Source organism: Lates calcarifer, linkage group LG15 (assembly GCF_001640805.2).
Source record: "Lates calcarifer isolate ASB-BC8 linkage group LG15, TLL_Latcal_v3, whole genome shotgun sequence".
Classification (NCBI taxonomy): Eukaryota; Metazoa; Chordata; class Actinopteri; family Centropomidae; genus Lates; species Lates calcarifer.
Genome location: NC_066847.1, coordinates 676,823 through 698,414, shown reverse-complemented (window position 1 = coordinate 698,414; position 21,592 = coordinate 676,823). Strand labels below are relative to the sequence as shown.

Here is a 21,592-nt window from a genome sequence, read left to right as displayed (position 1 = left end):
CTTCCTGTCTCCATTCTGCTGATCTGCTCCTTCATCCTCCTCGTGACCCTCGAGGTCGGCCATCATGGAGGAAGTCCTGAACGCTGAGATGACAGAGGATACGAGCACGGATCCAAACACAGTGAAAAGAGCTGGAGGTGTGTCAGAATGAGCCGTTTCCCTCATGAACAGAAAGGAGAATAACGCTGTCCCAGAATTCTTTGTGGCAGCAGTGCTTATAGCGATACACACACACACACACACACACACACACACACACACAGACACACACACACACACTCACTCACTCTGACGGGACTCGACAGCAGACTGAGGTCTGCTGAGGTGAGAAGTCAGAGACGTGATGAAACTGGGGGAGGTGAGGATTTGTCAGGTCCTGGTCCTGCTGTAAACCTGCAGAGACATGCTGTCATCCTCTCAGAGTGTGTGTGTGTGTGTGTGTGTGTGTGTGTGTGTGTGTGTGTGTGAGTGAGAGACTTCAGATTCTATCCAGGGCTGTTATTGATCATTGATCGGCTCCTTTCCTTGAATCCAGGACTCACCTGTACAGTTATTTCTACCACTCAGATTCTGACCATCTGCTGCCTCAGCAGAAATCCAGATCCATCAGACCAGGCTACATCTTTCCAGTCTTCAGCAGTCCAGTTCTGGTTCATCCACCTCAGGGCTGGAGGTGTTGACCTCTGACCTCTCTCATCGGCCTGTGTACATCACGATCGGCTGATTTTTGTTTTTGAGCGGGAAAACAGAAAACTGATGACGAGCCTTTTAAAGTTTTGATTTTGGAATAAGAAAGGAAAAATGATTTTCATCTTGGAACAATGAAATCAGAAACAAAGAAACTGAGAAATCAGTTACCGTCTCCTCGTGTGTTAAATCATTTTTATTTTACCCTGGAAGTCAGCACAGTCCTCCTCTGTGAAGACAGACGATCTTAGTTCAGTGTTTGAGCAGCTGTGTTAGCCTAAAATAAAAAACCACCAGCTGTTCTTTCTGATTTGATCTGCTGGAACTTTAGAGACTGTCCTGTGAGAGGAAACTGGTCTGAGACATGCTGGGTGGGTTCAGTAAAGGGATCCAGTTGTATAAACTGTAACAGAGCAGGTGGAGGTTCAGTGTGTTGCTTAAAGGGCACTAAGTCAGGACGCGCTGCAGCTGAAGCAGAGCTCTGTCTGTCCGTACAGGAAGAAGCAGCGCCTGAAAACAGATGGTGAGTTGGTGTTCGAGTCGTCATCTTTGCCCTTTCATCATCTGACAGGTCTCACCCCCTCCTCCCCCCTCCTCCCCCGTCTCTCCTCCTCTGCCAGATTTAGCCGCCGGTGCCCCGATCAATGTGTCAGCGTTTGCTCATAAATCTCCGTGCGTCAGAGACAAACCCCGAGCTTCACAACAACTCGAGTGTCATAAAAAAAGTTCCTCTCTCTGAAGCAAGAGGAAAACAATAAGAGCTGAGGATCTGGATTTAGGAGGTCTGACCCCGGCCGTCTGTCGGGGGATGCTGCGGTATCCATGGCGACGGGAGAGCAACGCCTCTTCGCTCTTTATCCCGACTTTCACGTCTTCAGTCTGTCAGTGAGCCGGAGAAAGAGCTCTGAGGATTTTAACACGAGTGTCCGCCCACACAGACAGACAGACAGACAGAGACACAGACAGACAGAGACACAGACAGACAGACAGACAGACACAGACACAGACACAGAGACACAGACAGACAGACAGAGACACAGAGACAGGAAGTGTCGTCTTCACTGGAGACACAAACCTCACTCCTGAGGGAGGGAGGTCCAGCTGTGACCGAAACTGAAAACAATCACAGTTACAGCAGCACATTAACGCTGGTGCATCGCTGGGAAGGAACATTCACACGTCCACAGGTAAACATCATTAATATAAACACTGAGGTGGAAGACTCGTGTGAACTCGTGTGAACTCGTGTGAACTCGTGTGGGTGAAGCGAGTCCTGGGAGGTTTTGTCGCAGCAGCCGATCGATCTTCCAGTCGACCTCTGTCGTCTCTGTCGGCCTCTCTGCACCTGCAGCTTCTGTTTTTAGCTGCTGGAGCTGAACACAGGAGCCGCAAAGCATGCTGGGACGCAGATCGCTGATTGGCTCAAACGCTGACGATTCCATCAGCAGCTGCTGTGTCGATGTGAACCAGCGTCTCAGAAAACATGTGGAACACAGGGTCTTTGTGCTCCAGTGTCTCGACCTGGAACTGACCGCTTACTTCTCACATCATGAGCCTAGAAACCAGGCAGCCATTTTGGCTCTGTGGGTTGGATGATCAGCGTAGAACTGTTGGCCCAGCCTGTCACTGTTTTAATTCTTGGTGTCATAGATTCAACAAGGAGCTGGAAACGTCTGTCTCCATGTCTGTTCCACTGGTGGAAAGTAACAAAGTACATTTACTCTAGTGAGTAGTTACTATGGCACCGAATGTGGATTAATCCGCTGCTGAAAATAGTCCCCACATCACGTCCTGTTTGTGTGTGACTGTACATCTCGGTGAGTTTGAGCTTCTTTAGAAAACTGGAGAATATGTCGCCGTGCTGCTGAGTGATCGATGGCTTCGCTCAGAGCTCCTCCCCGCCCACCTGCACCCCGCTGACTCCCTCACATCTCCCTTTGTGTTGTCACAGTGGGTGGGGGTGCTGATGTTTTCACTTCCTGTTTGGCAGAGCTTCAAGGTAGAAAAACACAGAATTTGTCTGGAGCGAGCAGAAAACAGAAATCCATCTCAGCGAGTGTTGAACACCTGCGAGGACAGAACACAGAGCTGTGAAGCCTCCTGTTGAGCTGCCATCGACTCCCAGAGAGACTCCGAGCCTGGAGGGCACAGTGAGACAAACGTCTTCGTCTCCCCCTCCATCATCACCCCGCCTCCCCCGTTACCCTCTAATTGTGATGTTAGAGGGAGGAGTGACAGCCCGCTGAGAGAGGTGCAAACTGTTTTCCTGCTGTCGTCTGTGATTTAATTCAGAGGCTGCTCTCACTGATCTGACTGATGCTCACCTGACAGACAGGTGAGCACAGGTCAGAGGACTTTACAGACGCTGGAGGCAGAGCTGATGTATCAGAGGAAAGTAATGAGACAGAAGAATCAGAATCTAAACTACACGTTAGACGCCTGCACCTCAGAACTGTCTGAATGTTGGACTCCAGTTTTGACCCCTGTCGGTCTTTTGTGTTTGAACAGTCTCTGGTTTTAGTGTGAGCTCCTTTTCCTCGTGTTGCTGGTTAGAGTGAGGATCAGTCTGTGAAGACCCTGCCTGATCAGAAATATTGATCATGTTTAATATCTATCAGCTCTGATCGTAGCAGATCAGGGAGGATAAAATCAGTCTGAACACACCTCACACCACAGGAGAATCTGACAAGATCATCTTTACAACCATCGGATAGTCAGACCTGAGCACTGTGATCAGGGAGAGGCTGTGATTATCCTGTAGTGTGAGCCCTGCTTTAGACCACATTCTCACTATTGAGTGAAACTCAAGCATCTTGTTTTTTCTCTTGCTTGCATCAGATTCACATCATGAGGAGTGTGTTCTGTGTTTATTATCCAGCATTTAATACAGAGGAAAACACTCTGCTCCTTACACGAGGAGAAAGACAGGAAGAGAGGGAATCATAGAGTAACACTGATCGTACACTCCTACAGACAGGTGTTAACAGTAAATATGTTACAGCTGAGGACGTCTGAGAGGCTGATCCAGAAACCAGAAGCAGCTTCACACCTTCACAACCAGATGACCTGAGAGGTTTCCATCAGCCTCCTGCAGGACCTGTTTCCTCCTCCGGTCCACTTCCTTCTGGTCTCTCTGTGACTGACGGCTGACGTCCCTCGGACTCGGACCTGATGCTTCCTGCCTCCTGGTTCACAGCTCAGACTCGGAGCTGTTGACAGCCCAGCCTGTGCAGACCGAGAGGCTCCGAAACACCTCGGCTTTAATCAGAGTGTCACACTTCAAACAGACTTTCACTGTAGTTGCATAGCAACAGAGAGTCGGTGCTCCCGGCTCCGTAAAGAGCTTCACGCCAGAAAGAAAGACAGGAAAAGAAAAAGCAGACTCAGAGTGAGGACAGAGTGAAGTGAATGAAATGAATTTTTAGCTGCAGATTATAAATTCCAGCTGTACATTTGATTTCCCAGCAGCCCTTTGGTTTCAACAAAGAATCAAAGCTGCACTGACGGAGTCTGAGCTGCAGGTACAAAACTTTCTCTGTGGACTCACTGAACTGACGGCTTCTCTGCTGGCACAGATCTGTGGCCGTCTGGTCTCTTAAAGTGTGGGAAGACCATGTGGGAGAAGCCTGGATCATCAACAGCTCAGCTGCTCAAAGGCCCGAGGTTCCTCCACATCATGACACGAGTGGATTAATGACAGTCACAGCTCTGAAGTAAAATATCAGCGTCATCAGCTCCTCCATCGTCTTTCAGTTTCACCAAACTGCTTCATTCTTTCTACAGTTTCAGGTCATTAACAGACAGTGAGGTTGTGTTAATGTGAGGCTGCAGCCGACACCTGTTTTCCTTCTGTTAATTTCACCCATCACAGTAACACACAGAATATTCAGAGGTACGAAGCCTTGCTGAGGCCTCACCCACAGAGAGAAAGATCCATGTGGGTTTAGAAATCTGTTCACAGTCTGTAGTCCTGATGCTCTTGGATCCATGTGTTCAGAAGACTCACAACACAACACAACATGGCGTGCAGCTTAGTTCCACTGTGCAGTAAATCTATAATTCTAATATGAAGTAAACAGGGTCAGGTCTCTGAATGTGCAGGGTCCAGTCTTATCGATTGATCTGCCTTTTTTCTTGATTGATTATTTGTCAAGATGAAGTGAAGAACATCGAGGAAAACGTTGACGTCGTCTTCAGACTGTTTTCTTCTCATAGATGTTTCATTTACTTTAAAATGTGATGAAAAACTGCAAATTCTCACTGAAGACGATAAAACCACTGAATGTTTGACTGAGCTATTAATTAATGAGTGAGAGAAGGTTGTGTTTGCTGTGGCTTCACTCTTGCAGTTTACTCTTCCTCCAGACTTGAATAATGTGATTTGAATTTTAACTCGACACATTAAGATTTCTAAGTTGAAGACTCTGTGACGTCTAAAACCCTCTGGTCCCTCCTGACGTGTTTCACCTCCGTCTCCTTCAGGAAGGTGTTGAAGCAGATTCCTCTGGGCGACCTTCGACCTGACGAGACGGTCCGAGCCACGCAGGAAGCCCAGCTGCTGTCTCAGCTGCACCACCCGGCCATCCTCACCTTCTACCACAGCTTCCTGGACAGAGACGCCTTCTGCATCGTCACCGAGTACTGCCAGGTAACAGCAGCACTGCACACCTGCTGGTTATCAGCAGGTGGGGGGAAGGTTTTCATCACTGAAAGTTTTACATGACGGCTCCGTTAGATGTTGCTGGTCTGGATCTGTGGTTTCTGCTGGTGAGAACAGCAGATGTCCAACACTCAGCGAGCTACTGAACACAGTCTGTTACAAACAGGCTGAGCTCACACACTCAACGCTCGACTGAGTCTGTGACTGCTGAGGTCCGTCCAGATCTACCACTCATCACTGGGCCTGAAGTGGACTCCACAGAGTCTGCTCAGGATCCAGACTTCACCACAGAATCCAGGCTGGGATGACCCCCACACCTTTAACACCTGAGAGTCTGAACCAAGCTTCACGTTCTCTGAAACCCACGTCCTCGTCCTTTACCCAACACTGATCAGAAAATAACTATAACTACTATAATTATAATTCAAGTTGACTTTTTATTTCATTGTCAGAGCAAACCACAGTCTAATCTTTCCTCTCATGTTCTGCCACGTCTCATTTTTACTTCTCTTTCTTATTCTTCTTCTGTCATGATGAACCATCCAAAAACACTGCGAACCGGATCTGGACTGAGACCACCTCTTTTGGTTGGACCAGATTTCTGTCCTTTGATCTGGATCGTGGTCTGAGGAACCTTTCACGTCTGCTCTTTGGATCTGGACTGAACAGGGTCGGAGTGAAAGCAGCTGCAGACCTCATTTTCCTAAACGTCCACAGCCTCTGTTTTCAGAGTGTGAGCTGAGAGAGAAAATGAACCTGCTGAACAAAACTGACCCCACCCCCCCATCCTCTCCCCTCCTCTCCTCCCCTCCTCTCCTCCCCTCCTCCTCTCGGTCTCTTCATCTGTGGCGTCAGATTACAGCAGGTACAGTGCTGCCATCTTCTCCTCTCCACTAATGAATCTCACGCTGCCTTCATGTTTCTCTCTCCCTCCCACACATGGTGTATTCTCCTCCAACACGTCATCTGGTGGAGATCCCCCCTCGTTATCCGGCTCTCCTCCCCCTGCAGCACTGCTCTGCCCCCCCCAGCCCCGCTCACCTCCCCTCACCTCCCCCCCCTCTCAGTGAGACTATCCAGCATCGCCTGGAGCTTTAATTCCCCCTCTCCCTCCTGCAGAACTATTCACCAAGCTCTCCACATTTCTCTGCTGGTGACTGGATGGTTGTGTGTTGTTGCTGTTGTGTGTCAGTACAAACACCAAACACTCGGCCGGGGAGCAGCAGCTCCATTCATTTGCCTCAAAAACCAACTGAACAAACACGTTGTTCATACAGTTTGACTTTAACAGACCCGTTGGATGTGAATCCAGTCCACACACACTGAAACATGAACTCAGAGGCTTTCCAATCAAACCACCCGTGCTCTCAGAGACCCTCAGAGCTGTTGTTTCTAGTCAGACCATTACCCACAATCCCCTGCAGAGCTGTGGAGGACTTGAGAGTTTCGCTGCAGCTTATTAAACTGAACAGAAGAAAAACAAACCATAACAAAGAGCGAGCAGAAACGAGCAGGAGGAAGCTCCCAGATTAAAGATGGTGGTAAAATGACTTTAGATTTTATATCTGATATTACAAAGAGCAGCAGAGCGTCTCTTTGGTCTGGTTCCATATCTCTGAATGAATCCTCTCAGATTTGTTCACGGAGGTTTGTCGGTGTTACAGCGAGTTGAAACAGACTGACAGCGTCAGCAGCCCGGCAGCAGAGACGTACCGCCGTGGGATTTCAGAACTGTCTGCAGAGTTTCTGCTGTTTACAGCTTGGAGCCGTGGTCCACTTGTGTCAGCACTGCAATGTTATTAAGTCACAACTACATGACTCTGCAGGGGGCTTTTAATTTGAAACCACAGTCACAGGAAGTGGAGGCAGTGGCCGTAGATCTGTAATAACAGGTAACAACAGGTCATCCTCACTCTCCCAGACCTGAGTCAACAGACTGAGTTCTTTGTCAGGTCACAGCCTTAGTTTCCACGGTGACCAACATTTCCTGTCCCTGAGGACAGAGAACCTGTCCTCTTCCTGTTCTGGTCCATCAGTGATAAAGTTCCTCTGCTGGAATCAAACCTTCACGTCTCATTATTCTGCAGCTGTTACACTGTGAAACATTGACTTTACAATGTGTTGGACTGTAGCTATGGATTCATCTGCTGATTATTCTTTTATGAATTAAAACACAGCTCTTACTCTGCCCCCCCTCCCCCAGGATCGGGATCTGGACTGTAAGCTGGAGGAGGTGAGACGAGCCGGGCGGAGCCTCCCCGAAATCCAGGTCATTGATTGGTTCGTCCAGCTGCTGCTCGGCCTGCACTACATGCATGACAGGTAGGGAGTGGGGGTGTGGGGGGGTACAGTCTCCATGGCAACACGCTCTCCTCCCTCCCCTTCATCCTTAAGTTCATGTTGTTTTCTCTTGTTTCTGCTCATGTTTTACTCTGTGGATAATCACCTCCCTCAGTGTCATTAAACAGATAAACAGATAAATGGATCTGATATGTTTCGTCCCGTTTCCTCGACTGCTGCGCTGTCTCCTGCAGGCGAATCCTCCACAGAGACCTGAAGGCCAAGAACGTCTTCCTGAAACGAAACCTTGTTAAAATCGGTGAGTTTCCTCCTCCTGCTGCTGCAAAGGCTCATGGGACGTTCTCCGTGTTTGTTTGAACTCTTGTTGTTGTTGGTTCTCCCACGCTGCTTTCAGCGACTCACTAACAACACAACAACACAAACTGTGAAAACAGGATCAGAAAGAAGCGATGAGTCCAGACTTCAGCAGGACAACGTGGATTTCCTCTCAGCCAGTTTCATTTGGAGCCTAAACTCAGCAGATTGTTGCCGTCTGCAGTTTTGGATTTGAAACTAAACTCTCTGATGGCAGTTTGTAGTTTGCTGCACACACACAGACACAGCTATAAGAGAGAAAATAAATCTGAATATTTGTCTCCGTTCACACTGACGCACAGAGACGAGCGCGTGTTGAAGCATGAAATTTGTTGTGGTTATTTCCAGACCTCAGAGGATGAATCCTGATTGGTTTTGATTCTCTGAACTCTTCCTGAAGAAACTCTACTTTCCTACTTTCTTTAGCTTCAGCCTGGTTCCTCCACTAAAAGCCAGTGGGATTCTTTCATAGTGTTTTGGATTATTCCAGAAAATAAACAGTGAGCAGCTAAAGTTTCTGATCCTTCAGGTTTAGTTGATCAGATCATCTTCACAGATGAACACCACTGTTCTGATGTTTGAAGTAAGAAGCTAATGTTAGGCTATAAACCAACTACCACCACGGTCACATGACGTCAACGTCTCCACCACTAAGCTTCCAACTGGTCATTTCATTTAGCTCTGAGCTCTTCTACAAAAGCCTTTCTTCTTAGAAAGTTAGTGAGAGTTTGAAAGAGCGTGAGTAGAAACACACTGAGAAGGGTCAGTCATCAGTGAAACTACTTCTTCCTGCTCTCCAGAGGATGAACCTCCTCTGCGTTCTCAGCTCTGCTGCTGATCAGAGACCAGATGAGTAAATCCTGTTCCTCATGTGTCTCCAGGTGATTTCGGCGTTTCCTGCCTGCTGATGGGATCATGTGACTTGGCCACCACCTTCACAGGGACTCCGTACTACATGAGTCCAGAGGTGCTGAACCACCAGGGATACGACTCCAAGTCCGACATCTGGTAACTGTTCTTTAAAGGACCAGTCTGCTGTTATTGTACCTCAGCTCTCAGATGTACAGCTTTACGTTCAGGTTCAAAGATTCCTGAAAACTCCGGGGCAGAGAGGAGAACGCTGATTTTTGCAGTTGGAGTTTTCCCAGAGTTCAGATGAAAACTCAATTAAAGTGAATTTCACACTGAATCAACACACACACACCTGACACACACTGGCTGTGAGCCTGTGAACAGTAACATGAATTTTTTCTGTACATCACTGTGGTTTCATGTTCCTCTGCTGTGATTGGTCAGGAGCTGGAGGCAGTACAGGTGCAGTTTATCTCCGCTAATCAACCAGGACTCAGTGAGTTTTACTGTCCAGCAGCTGAGGGTGAGTTCAGAGTTTCTATCAGAGATATGAGTCTGTGTGAAGGAGGTCATTTATTCCACAGATCGAGGCCACGGCTGCAGATTTAGTTCCAGTTGAGATGAATTTAATTTAAATATGCAGAAAACGTGTCGGTGAGATGAGCCTGATCTCTGACAGGAAGCAGGACGACCAATCAGACACAGTCTGAGTGAAATCAGCTGATGTGGTGGTTGTGGTTAATGACAGATTAAAGAGGAGTCAGAGTCAAGGATCAGACAGGTCGACCCTGTCAGCTCATCTGCTCCTGTTCCTCCAGGTTTAAGTTTAGGTCAGGCTTAGTGATCCACATTAATCTGACTGTGCTTCCCTCAGTTATCTGCCTGTACAGAAGATTTGGATGGTGTTTGTTAGCAGGGATGTCGGGGTTAGCTCACACTGTCCTGAGCTTAGATCTGATCTTTTTTACCGCCTCAGACAGCACTGACTACAGGAGACTAAATCCAGACTAACATGTTATCAGGCTAAAATGATCCTGTTAACTCTCATCCAGACAACTTGGTTTTTCAAAGACGGAGGTCTGATTTTGTTAAATCTCTGCTAAAGTTTAGCAGTATGCTCTTATTTTGAAAAATCAAAGTTGACTATCTCAACTACTGCTGCTGCTACAACTAGAGATGTACAGATGTACACATATAGAGATAAATGTGTATATACTACAGATAGACAGATAAGTCAATGTACACCCACCATAATGTAAATAATGTTGATATAAGTAATGATAGCTATAAAAATAATAATGACAGTTATAATAGTAATAACAGTGATAGATTTTAAAGGTAAAAGTTTACAGCTCAGGAGGCAGAAACACCTGCAGAAAGAGACAGAAGAGGAGAGAGACGAATGAATGATGAAGAGAGAGAGTTAGATTGATGCAGTGATTTTAAGGTGGTACAGTAATCTGTCGGCAGGACAACGTTTTCGAATCACCTCTCAGTTTAATACAGTCCAGAACAACAGGCTCTCCCTCTGTGAATTCATTACTAAACAGAATCACCACTAATTAAAGTGAAAGTGAAACACAGTCACATGCAGCTTTAATGAAGACACAGTGCAGGACTCAGATCAGTCAGGACGGGATCAGACGGACTCTTCAGGATGAATGAGGGCAGGAAGGAGGCGTCTGCCGGCTGATCTGAGGTCTGATTAAACTGCAGTGAAGCCTCTCAGCTTCAGTCTCTGTGTGACCTCTGATCTGCTGCAACATTAAGATTAAAGCTGGCGTCTGACAGAGGAGAGAGTTTAGTTAAATCATCAGCTCACGTTCGACTGTTTGTCTCCGCTCATTTCTTGTGTCCAAAGTTGACTGTTCGTCCCGACGGTGGCACCAGAGAAAAGGTCAGAGGTCAAACAATGAAGGAAACCTGACTGGAGTGAATCCATACATCTGTTCATGTCTCTGGCAGGTGTTTAGATATTTCTCTACAGTTTGTAGAGGTGGAAGAAAAACCTCCTCTTTGTTCTCTGTAGTTAATTAACTACCTGCTTCACTTTCTGCCCTCTAATTACCTCTGTCTGTTTATTACCTCACTAACGACCCACTGAACAACATCGTCACCTCAGTAACAGTAAGAGAACCTGCAGCTCTGCTTTCTCTTCCTGTTACCAATTATCTCCACGAACAAACACCACATCGATCATCGCTAATTAAACATGTTAACATGCATCTATCACTTTATTACTAATTACTCATCTATTCTAATTACAGAATAGATCACGTTGTTCTAACGGGGTCAGACTTATTAAAGATGGTTTCTGGTCCTGTTAGCGCCCCCTAGAGGCTGCAGAGTTTGTTACAGCCACAGTTTCCTGATTCACTGCAAGCTCTGCGTTATTGCTTAAAATGATGGTCCTGTTTTATAGAAGGGCTCTGCATGTGAATCTAGTTTTAACACTTTTATATGAGTTTTTCTGTGCTCTCTAAATAAATACTCTACTTAGTGTGTGAAGCTGTGATGGTGGATATTTTTTTGATAATTTATTCAACAATAGACCTATGTGAAATATTGAGTTTTTACAGTAACCCAAATGTTTGCAGCCTCTTTGTACTTGTGTCAGTGTTGTGGTTACCAGACGTGTCAAAACTGACTTTTAGTCTCATTTTTCAGATACACTTTCTACATCTTGGTGGTTTTTAACTTTGTGTTTTTGCAGGATGAAAGATTTTCTGGATCTGAAGTTATCAGAGAAACAAGCTAAGCTAACGTTAGCTCAGCTCCACCAAACCTCATCAGAGAAACTCTGATTTTTAACATCAAACTGTTTTAATCAGCGGCTCTGTTTGTTGTTTGTTTGAGGAGGAGACCTCTGAGGAGAGCTCAGCTCCTGGTAAAAACCTCCTGATTGATCAACACTGACGTCTTTTGTTGCTGTTAGACTCAGAAACAGCAGAATATTACATCAGATGAATCTGCAGCTCCTCTCGTCTTTACAATCTCAGCTCATTGTTGGTCTGTTGTGGTTCATCCTCTCTGTTTCCAGCCACAGCAGCAGCTGTTTTCTTTTAGAGAAACATCTGTAATAATCCTCTGTCGTCTGCCTGCTGAGCAGCAAACAGCCGACAGACTCTGTCAGAGAGCAGCTGGTGAACATGGAGCTGGAGGAGACCAAACACTGAGCTAAAACAGAGGGAATACCGACTTCATCAGGTCAAGACAAACACATGATTCATCATGTTGCAGCTTCACAGTGAAGACATGTCGATGTCGTGGACATTAAATTCAGTTACTGCAGGTTTCAGGACGTCTTGAAGAAATGTCCTAGTTTTCTGAGACGTATTAAACCTGAAGCTGTTGATCATGTAGACATTCATACGTGATACGCATCTAATTCCTGTGCTGTGATATGTTTGACCTGATGATCTCTCACTCCCACGCAGCTCAAGACTGAGTTTCAGCAACTTCAGTATAAAAGTGAAGAAACCTTCATCACTTTCTGCTGCTAATTACCTGCTCGTCATCCTCCTCTCTGATCTGTTCTTCACTAATTACAACAGCTGACCTCCGACTGCGCTCAGCGCTCAGCGTGTCTGTTAATGAAGGTGGAGTCTTCTCTCATTAACAAACCTGAGTAAAATGACCTTTGACCTCTCGGCTCTGTTTCACTGAGAAAGGTTTTACCTGTTGGACTCAGACAGTCTGACTGAGCTGCAGTTTGTGTCTCAAACAGTTTGTGATGAATGAATCAGAGACTCAGGAGTTTGTCGTGTGAAAAGATTCAAACGTCAACAGGAAACATCAGAGTTAGGAAACGATTTCTTCATACACGGAAAACTGAGTTATGCAGGATTAGCCCGGACACAGAGGGTGATGGAGGAGTTAAAGTTTGTCATGTTGATCAAGAAGTATGTTCAAACTCAAACGTACAATAGTTACAAAGAGCAGAGGTAAAGAGACTATAAAATACGTCAGATATTTTCACCAGAAAACCTCGTTAGGAAATAATTTAGCCTTCAGTGTGGCTAGTTGACATTTTTAGGTTCTCAGTCATCCAGGTTATGGTACTCGTAAGAGCTGGAATCAAAGGTAACTGGACGTCTTTTAGATTCTCTGAAGACGTTTCTCATCTGAAAGTCTTCATCAGGTCTAGAGGACTGGTTGGAGAGTCCCAGGTGTTTAACCTGTTGTCGACCCACCCTGTCCTCAGGTGAGTCAACATCTAAAGGAGAGGGGCCATCTATGTCCAACTGGAGCGTCCATCTTTAAACAGAGGTGGTGGCTTATGACGCCAACTATCAGCCACCTGTAACACGGTCCTGAGATCCTTTAACCTCCATCCACACCTCGACCCATGTGACCCTAACGACTCACATGAGGACAGGACCACCTCCAACAGGTGAAACACCTGGGACTCTCCAACCGGCCTCTAGACCTGATGAAGACTTTCAGATGAGAAACTAAAAGAATCCAGTTGCCTTCGACTCTAACACTGAAGACTTTACTGGAATGTGTTAAATATGTTACCAGTTAGAACCTGGATTGTAATGAGTTGTGGTCGGTGTGTCTGTGGGGCCCAGAGGATGAATCATTACACACTGTGTCACTTGTCCAATATTTCCCTGCAGAGTGTCGGTCCCATCAGCCTCAGGTCTGTGCTGTTTTTGCTTTGATGAAAATATATTTACAGGAATGACCAGGACCGTACAGATTGTAAATACTTGCAGAAAGTGTTTCTCATCTTATTTTTCCCATCTGTGCTCCTCCAGCTCTACAATCACACAATCTGCTCCAGCCATCATCACACTGATAAACTCTGAGCAGATTCATGCTCGTAACTGCAGAAGCTCTTCTTCTATAAGCTGCCAAAGACCTTATCATCATTAAACTGATGATTAACGTGTTGATAAAGGTCTTTTGCGTTTGCTCTGTGTAATGAATCAGCAGCAGATGTTTGCACATCGACCAGGACTGTAGTCTTGATGACTGTGAGTTGAAACCTGGTGTCTGTGCTGCAGGGCTCTGGGCTGCCTCCTCTATGAGATGTGCTGTCTGACTCACGCCTTCCAGGGACCGAGCTTCCTGTCTGTGGTGATGAGGATCGTGGAGGGAGAAACCCCGACGCTGCCGGCCTCGTACTCTCCTGATCTGAACTCTGTCATGCAGAGGTGAGGAGGAGCCTCTCTGTGAAGTCACTGAGGTTCAGTTCAGACAGCTCGCACGCTTCATTGCTTCATTAATATATAAATACTGAAGATGTAGACAGTTTTATTTGCTGTTGACCTCCTAATGCCCACAAGTAAACACACCACGACACGTTCGCTGTCGTCTCATCCAGTCACTGAGCTGTCAGGAGATGAAGCTGTCGCTGAACTTAAATGAAAACTCTCGACCCTCTGACCTGTAACTTCTTATTTTTCTGATCGTGCACAGAAATAAAAATGGAGCAGCTGTGAGTTATGAACACGATCTGTTGTGTTAGGATTGGACGAACAGCTGCACACTGAGCTCTTTACATTTCTGTTTGTGAGCAGGTGAAACAGACGCGATCCAACATGTGGATCGGTGAGTTTTAGAGGACAGAGACAGTCCAACGTCGCTCTGGTCCTTTACACTGAGCTGCTGTTTGTTGGTCTCTCTGTGATCCAGGATGCTGCAGAAGAAACCGTCATCCAGACCGTCCGCCGCAGAACTTCTCAAGACCAAGTTCATGGAGGAAAACATGCAGGTTGGACAAACACACATGAACACACAGATACAGTCTGTTTCAGACAAAGTGCTGAGTGTTTACCTTCAGTCCAGCTGTTGAACACCTGCAGGTTAATGTAACTCACCACCAGCTGCTGATCAGCTGACCACAGATCTGATGATACGACCTCAGAGTCGATCGTCAGTCTTTGTCCTCAGGTGCTCTGGTCCCAGGTACGTTTATCAACCACCCTGTGCTCCGACGTGGTTTTAGGTTTCAGGTGGGACAGGCAGAATCCCAGTCCCAGTCTCAGAGGGTTAGGGTTAGGGTTCTTGTTCTCCAGGGCCAGAGTCCAGTCCCTGTCCAGGAGTCTGGTTCCAGACCCAGGTCTGTGTGTGGAGGTGACCTCAGACAGATCTGGTTCCTCCTGGTTCCTGCTCTGGTTCCTTCCCCATCAGAGACATAATGCTCCAGGTACCTAGAGCCAGTCTGAGAGGTCAGAGGTCAGCAGGGGTTGGCACACCCAGGTCCCCACCCTTACCTGGTTTCCCTCGTCCAGGTGAGGGTCTGACTGATTTAAACTCCTAATATGTTTGGAGAAGGAGTGACAGAGCTTCAGAGCTGCTTTAACTCATTTCACTGGTTTCAGTTTTTATGGTAAAATGCTAAAAGCAGCTGTGACGATTAACCAACAAACATCCTCACTGTAACACAACCACACACTCACCCTGTCTGTTACTGCAGTAAACTGCATGAGAGTAATTCTATACCTAACTGTGTGTGTGTGTGTGTGTCAGGATGTTATTGTCATACAGTCATAAATCACAGCTGCAGGCTCGATGCTCTGTGTGGATGTGTGGGGCACCTGAAGAGAGATAACACATTAGGGTTTTTATGGACCCGGTTGCCATGGTTTCCACTGAAATATCATTATGCTGATGGGTTCCTCTGCTGCACCGCGGCACTATGGGATGTTATGGAGGGTGAGGGGTTTCAGCTGAAGATCGTCTGTTACAACACGAAGAAACTCTTCACGTTCATTACGGTTCAGTTCACTTTCCTGAGGAGACTCTGTTCGTCAGAGCGTTCACCTTCATCACCTTCATCACCTTCATCACCTTCATCACCTTCATCACCTTCATCACCTTCATCATCACCTTCATCATCTTCATCAAACTTCCTCCTCCTCATGAACCTTCTCTGTTTTTACAGAAGATGAAGAACAGGTTCGTGTTTGTGTCGTCAGGAGAGAAAGATGCTGAACTCATCGCCAAGAACATGTAAGACTCCTCCTCCTCCTCCTCCTCCTCCTCCCTCCTCCTCCTCTCCTCTCTCCTCCTCCTCCTCCTCCTCCTCCTCTCCTCCCTCCTCTCTCCTCTCCTCCTCCTCCTCCCCCCCCCCCCCCCCCCCCCCCCCCCCCCCCCCCCCCCCCCCCCCCCCCCCCCCCCCCCCCCCCCCCTCCTCCTCCTCCTCTCTCCTCTCCTCCCTCTCCTCCTCCTCCTCCTCCTCCTCCTCTCCTCTCCTCTCCTCCTCCTCTCCTCCTCTCCTCTCCTCCTCCTCTCCTCTCCTCTCCTCCTCCTCCTCCTCCTCTCCTCCTGGAATCTGACTGCACTTAAACTGAGAGGACCCTCCTCTCCTCGTTCTCTCCTCCCCCTCCTCCTCGTAATTAGTTCTCCTGCTTCCCTCCTCTCTTCCTCTCCTCCTCCTCCTCTTCCTCCTCATTATGTCTTTTCAGTTTGACCTCCTCCTCTTCTTCATCTCTCCTCTTTTCTTCCTCCTCCTCCTCTTCATTATGCTGCTTTGCCTCAGCGCTCTCCAACACACACACACACACACACACACACACACACACACACACTCTCTCTCTCTCTCTCTCTCTCTTCAGTGAGTAGCTGCTATAATTAGAGCAGCGAGTGGTGAGCTTTGTTCAAGTGTTAACAGCACTGTGTGTGTGTGTGTGTGTGTGTGTGTGTGTGTGTGTGTCAGATAATCCATCCTCACTTCTTCGCGCACACACACACACACACACACACACACACACACACACACACACACACACACACACACACACGTCAGGTCAGACAGGTTGGTTTTAATGACACTGAAGTCGGACGACTCCTCTGTGATGGAGGGAAGAGAGAGGGATCAGTGATGTGACTGGACAGTCCCAGATGATTGACAGGTGTGTGTGTGTGTGTGTGTGTGTGTGTGTGTGTGTGTGTGTGCAGGCAGACGAAGGTTCACCTGCAGACGCTGAGGGAGAGGTCAGAGGTGGAGAAGATGACGCCCAGAGAGAGAATGAGGCTCCGCAAACTGCAGGCTGCTGACGAGAAGGCCGGGAGACTCAGGTAACACACACACACACACACACACACACACACACACACACACACACTGTTATTAGACTCCTGTGTTAAACATCATGTTGAAGCGAAGTGAAAAGTAAAATCAGACGTCGAAGCTTCACGGCAGCTTCTGAATGAAGTCGTGTTCCTCGGTGTCTCTGATGCTCCGACGTCATGGAGATGTGAAAGTTGACAGATTTAAACTGTGGTTCAGGGCTGATTAATTAACTGATTAATGAATAGAAACACAGAGAAGACGAGTCGTGTTGCAGGTTTTGATTTAGAAACAACAGACTTGATGAATCTGCAGGGTGATCTGCAGCCTGGACTCAGACCTGTGACGTTCATCATCGCTCAGACTGAATCAGACAAACCGTCTCTGAGCCGTCGTGTTAATCCAGTTTCACGGAGGCGAGCGGCTGTTAGATGTTTGTTAGCGTCGCTCTCTGGGTGATGAAGTCTGACACAGACTCATCAGGTCCTGGTTCAGACCTGATTCAGTCAGACAGTGATCAGGTTAGCGGCTCACAGCAGGACTCCACATCTGTTTATTCAAACAGCTGCTCTGACACATTAAACACAGACGTATGTACAGGATGTTCTCTCACAGCGAAGGAGCAGCTTTATTTCATATCTGCACATTCAACTTTTTTACTTCCTTTTACCATTTCCTGCGTTCTGCTCATGAATCACAGAGAAACCTACGAAAAGCAAAACGACTTTTAAGACAATTAGTTGAAAATATTCAGAAAAAAGCTCATTTTTGAAATAAAGTGAATAAAATAAGTAACTACAACATAATCTGCCTGTGATTACTCATCTACAATACTAATCTGTGATATAACTGATAGCTAGGCGGCTACATCTGCTGTCCAAACGTACAGCTTCCACTCGTCCAGCACCATGATGAACAGGTCTGTTCTTACAGTGTGTGAAGTGACACCACACACTAACAGATTCACCACCAACAACCAGAGTCTGGACTCTCACAGCTCCACATCTGACCACGTCAGAGGAAACAAACATGGTGGACGACCACGTCTCTTGTCTTGGATCGTCCTGTTCCATGTGATCGGCTCGGCTCTCCTCAGTTTTCTGTTATTTCTTCAGGTTGTATCATGTGACTGCTCAGATTCTGTGTCCTGTGTTTTGTGTTTGAACCACAGAGAGTTCGTTTTCGTCCACACTGACAATAAAGTGTGTTTTACAGCAGCAGGTCTGCTTCCATCTGACCAATCAACAAACTGTTTGTCTGAGTCTACAGGAACCTGTTGGTGAACATAAACGTCCTGTTACCCTTTCCTGCTTTTTGATTTTATAAAATCAAAAAGAAGCTGAAGAGAACGTCCTCCATGATGCATCAGTTTAGAAGATTCATCAGCGTCTGAAGTCGTCTCGTCCTTTAACCTGCTGGTTTCTGTCTCCACAGGAAACTGGCTGAGGAGAAATACCAGGAGATCCACAGCCGCAGGAGAGAGCTGAGGAGCCGCCATTTTGAAAAAGTCAGCCTGGATGTTCTCGGTGTAAGAAAATCTGAATCTCCTCCTTCTCTTCCTGCTTCATTAACCTGCTCTGAATATTTCAGCTTCTCTCTGTGAGTCAGTGTGAGACGAACTCCTCTGGGTTTCAATTAAAGGAGATCAATTAGCTTCTTTCCTCCAACCAATAGGAGAGCAGAGAAGACGGGGCCTGTCAGCCAATCAGCAGCCTCGATCAGCGGTCTGTAGGAGGGTCTCAGCCAATAGAGAGGCAGGATGAGTCAGAAGCAGAGCTGCAGGGTGAGTGATTACTGGTTCATCACTGTTCAGTCAGGAGCTGATGTCGAATAACTTTCCCTCTAGTTTTAATCAGTTTATTCATCAGAAACAAAACTCATCAGCTTTTTCAAATCGCACATTAATAATTATCATTATTCTGCAAAGAACTGGTAGAAACCTTGTTGTATTGAAAAAGATGAAATGCTGTTTCTGGTTCAAACCTGTTCGTCCAGCCATCGTTAGGAAAAATAATCTGTGGTTTCAGGTTTTCAGAAAAATCATGGACTAGTTTCCTAAACTCAGTAACAATCAGGTTCTTCTCGGTGAAACCGTCTCTCATGTACATGTTGTTGAAACCAATTATTAAACTCTTCACATGTTCAGATTGTTCCCATGATCCTCCACTGTTTGAGGAGCTTTGCTAAACTCAGGCTCATCATGTCTTTTATTTGTCAGATTGCTTTAATCCAAAGTTACAGTGAGGAACAACCCTGCAGCTTCAGAGACAGACAGACAGAGCAGGAGGTAAAGTAACGTAAAGCTGACGGTCAGTGTTGAGATGAGTCTGACAGAGTTTGAGAACTGGTTCCACAGAAATGTCCAGTGTTCGGCCCAAATATGAACGTCAGGAACAAAGACCAGGACTTGTCGTGTGAACAGCGAGCTGGCGTCTTGGACGTTTTTGTGTTTTCCTGCCTGATGTGACGTCTCTCTGGCAGTAAAACATCCGTCTGTCACCTTCAGGTTAAAGAGATCAGCTCCTGGCAGCTTCAGACCGGACAGTTGATATTCCTCATCACGTTCTCTGCGTCCAGACTAATGAGAGTTACACCTGGTCTGCTGAGGGAGCGCTCTCTGGAGGCTTCAGCGTCGTGTTTATGTGGAGAATCCTTCAGGAGCTGCTGGTGGATTAAAGAGGCCGTAAACCTCATTAAGATGAGTGCCAGCTGTGACAGATGGTTCAGAGCAGACGAAGATTTCTGTTATCGTCCTTTAATCCGTCAGCCCACCTGGACTTAAAAACACTTCTTCATGAGGTGAGCAGAAGCCACAGCAGAGCAGAGGATCATGGGTAAATGAGTTCTGGAATAATTCAGAGGATGACTCAGGGTTTTTACCAGTGTTTAAGAATATTATAAATGTGCACATAAAAACCCTTTATCTAAAAATTTTCACCTGATCCTGGTAGTAGAAGTACTCAGATCCTTATTCTGATGAAATGAAACCATTTGATGAAACTGCTGAAGACTCAGACTCCAGTGCAAAAACTGCAAATAGCCAAGGAAAGTACCTCCAAGTTCCACATGTTGAAGCCTCAGTTTACAGCAGTGACATGTTGGTTTACTGGAGGAGACTCAGTTGTTGCAGAGTAGATCAGATTGTTCTTCCTCCATCAGCTCTGACTGACTCACTCCTAAACCAAACAGCTGTGAAATCCAGTAAGAGCACCTCACGCTTCGTTGGGAATTGCCTGGAGTCTCCTGGAGTTCCCTGGAGGCCTCTGTGAAGTCCCTGGACTCCAGTCTGGGAGCCGCTGATCTGAGATCTGACAGACCTGAGTGTGGAATCGTCTGATGTTTGTTAAATCCAGTGTGACGTTAAATTTGAGAGAAACTCACAGCTAGAGGACAGAAGTGAAGCAGACTCTCAAACACAAAGTCTTTCTGCACAGAACAGGAAAGACTGAAAACACAGCTGATGTTGATTGTTGATGATTTGGATTTTGCACAGTGAGAGTTTTCAGTTTTGAGCAGACTGGGTGTTTTCAACACAGAGAATATAGATTCACATCAACAGAACAAAGCCACAGTTAATGTGGTCTGTTGTTTTCCCTCCAGCAGAGAGAGGAAATGTTTTCATTTAGTTTTCATTCAGTCGTTCAGGGTTCAGACTCTGAGTGAAGCTCTGGATGAGGTTAAAGTCAGAGGAAACACTGACGAGCTCTTTAGCTCGTTAGTGAGTTTGCAGAGGTCTGATTGCATCAAAGAGCTCGGGGACACATGATGAAACCTGAGAGCAGAGTTTCTCTCCTGCTGCTGCTCACAGACAAAAGCTGAGACCAAAAATAAAAAGTCAGTTTGGGCAGAAATTAAAATTTAAACTTTAAACTCAGCTCAACTCATTCTCCTCTGACAAACTCCATCTCCTAAACTCAGACGGGTCCACACCATTAGATTCTCCACAGAGCAGTAAAACACCTCAGGTACACCGAGTCCTCAGTGATCCTCACTTCACTTGAACAATGTCCTCACTTTCTAAAATGTCCTCACTTCCCAGATAAACTTCCCTAAACTTGTAAGATGGGTCTTAACTCTCTTCAGTAATTCAGACGTCGTTCGGACTGTTGTGGTGAAGAGCTGGAAGGTGAAGCTTTTGATTGACCAGTCGATCTTCGTTCCAGCTCTCACCTGTGGTCCTGAGCTTTGGGCAGAAACCAAAAGAAGGAGAATATAAGCAGCTGAAATGAGTTTTCTCTGCAGAGTGTCTGGGCTCAGTCTTCGTGTTCCTGGGCACGTCCAACCAGGAGGAGACCCCAGGGTAGACCAGAACCCACTGGAGGTGATTACATATCCCATGTGGTCTGGGAACATCTGAGGATCCCTCAGGAGAAGTGTTCCTGTGGAGAGGGATGTCTTTAATACTCTGCTCAGCCTGCTGCCACTGTGACCTGACCCCGGATTAGAGGAAGAAAATGGACGGATCTTCACTTTACGAGAATTTCCAGACTTTTTAAAATGTCCTCGTTTCTCTACAGTGACCCAGTTTTCCCTGACGTGTCCTCTCACCTAAAAAAAGTTTGTTTTACAACTCTTTCTTAACTTTCCAGAGACCCCCTGACCTCCCTGACTCGTCTTCACCTCCCTCCATTCAAAACTTCCTCCTCATGACCTCACTTAACTCTCAGTTTTCCACCGCAGAACAGTTTGGACCTTTTCTCTCCTCCGGGAGCTGA

At 46.6% G+C, this 21,592-nt stretch overlaps 1 protein-coding gene across 2 annotated transcripts in view; it reads left to right on the top strand.

The window, feature by feature from the left end:
- nek11 (NIMA-related kinase 11) overlaps positions 1-21,592 on the top strand; it is a 39,615-nt gene that overhangs the window by 2,214 nt on the left and 15,809 nt on the right. For both annotated transcript variants that reach the window (XM_018674064.2, XM_018674066.2), the window contains exons 3-12: positions 5,170-5,335; positions 7,551-7,669; positions 7,882-7,946; positions 8,884-9,010; positions 13,867-14,016; positions 14,498-14,576; positions 15,750-15,817; positions 16,766-16,885; positions 18,312-18,405; positions 18,552-18,660. In XM_018674064.2, the coding sequence (XP_018529580.1) occupies positions 5,170-5,335; positions 7,551-7,669; positions 7,882-7,946; positions 8,884-9,010; positions 13,867-14,016; positions 14,498-14,576; positions 15,750-15,817; positions 16,766-16,885; positions 18,312-18,405; positions 18,552-18,660 (1,097 nt within the window). The remainder of the gene's footprint in view (positions 1-5,169; positions 5,336-7,550; positions 7,670-7,881; positions 7,947-8,883; positions 9,011-13,866; positions 14,017-14,497; positions 14,577-15,749; positions 15,818-16,765; positions 16,886-18,311; positions 18,406-18,551; positions 18,661-21,592) is intronic.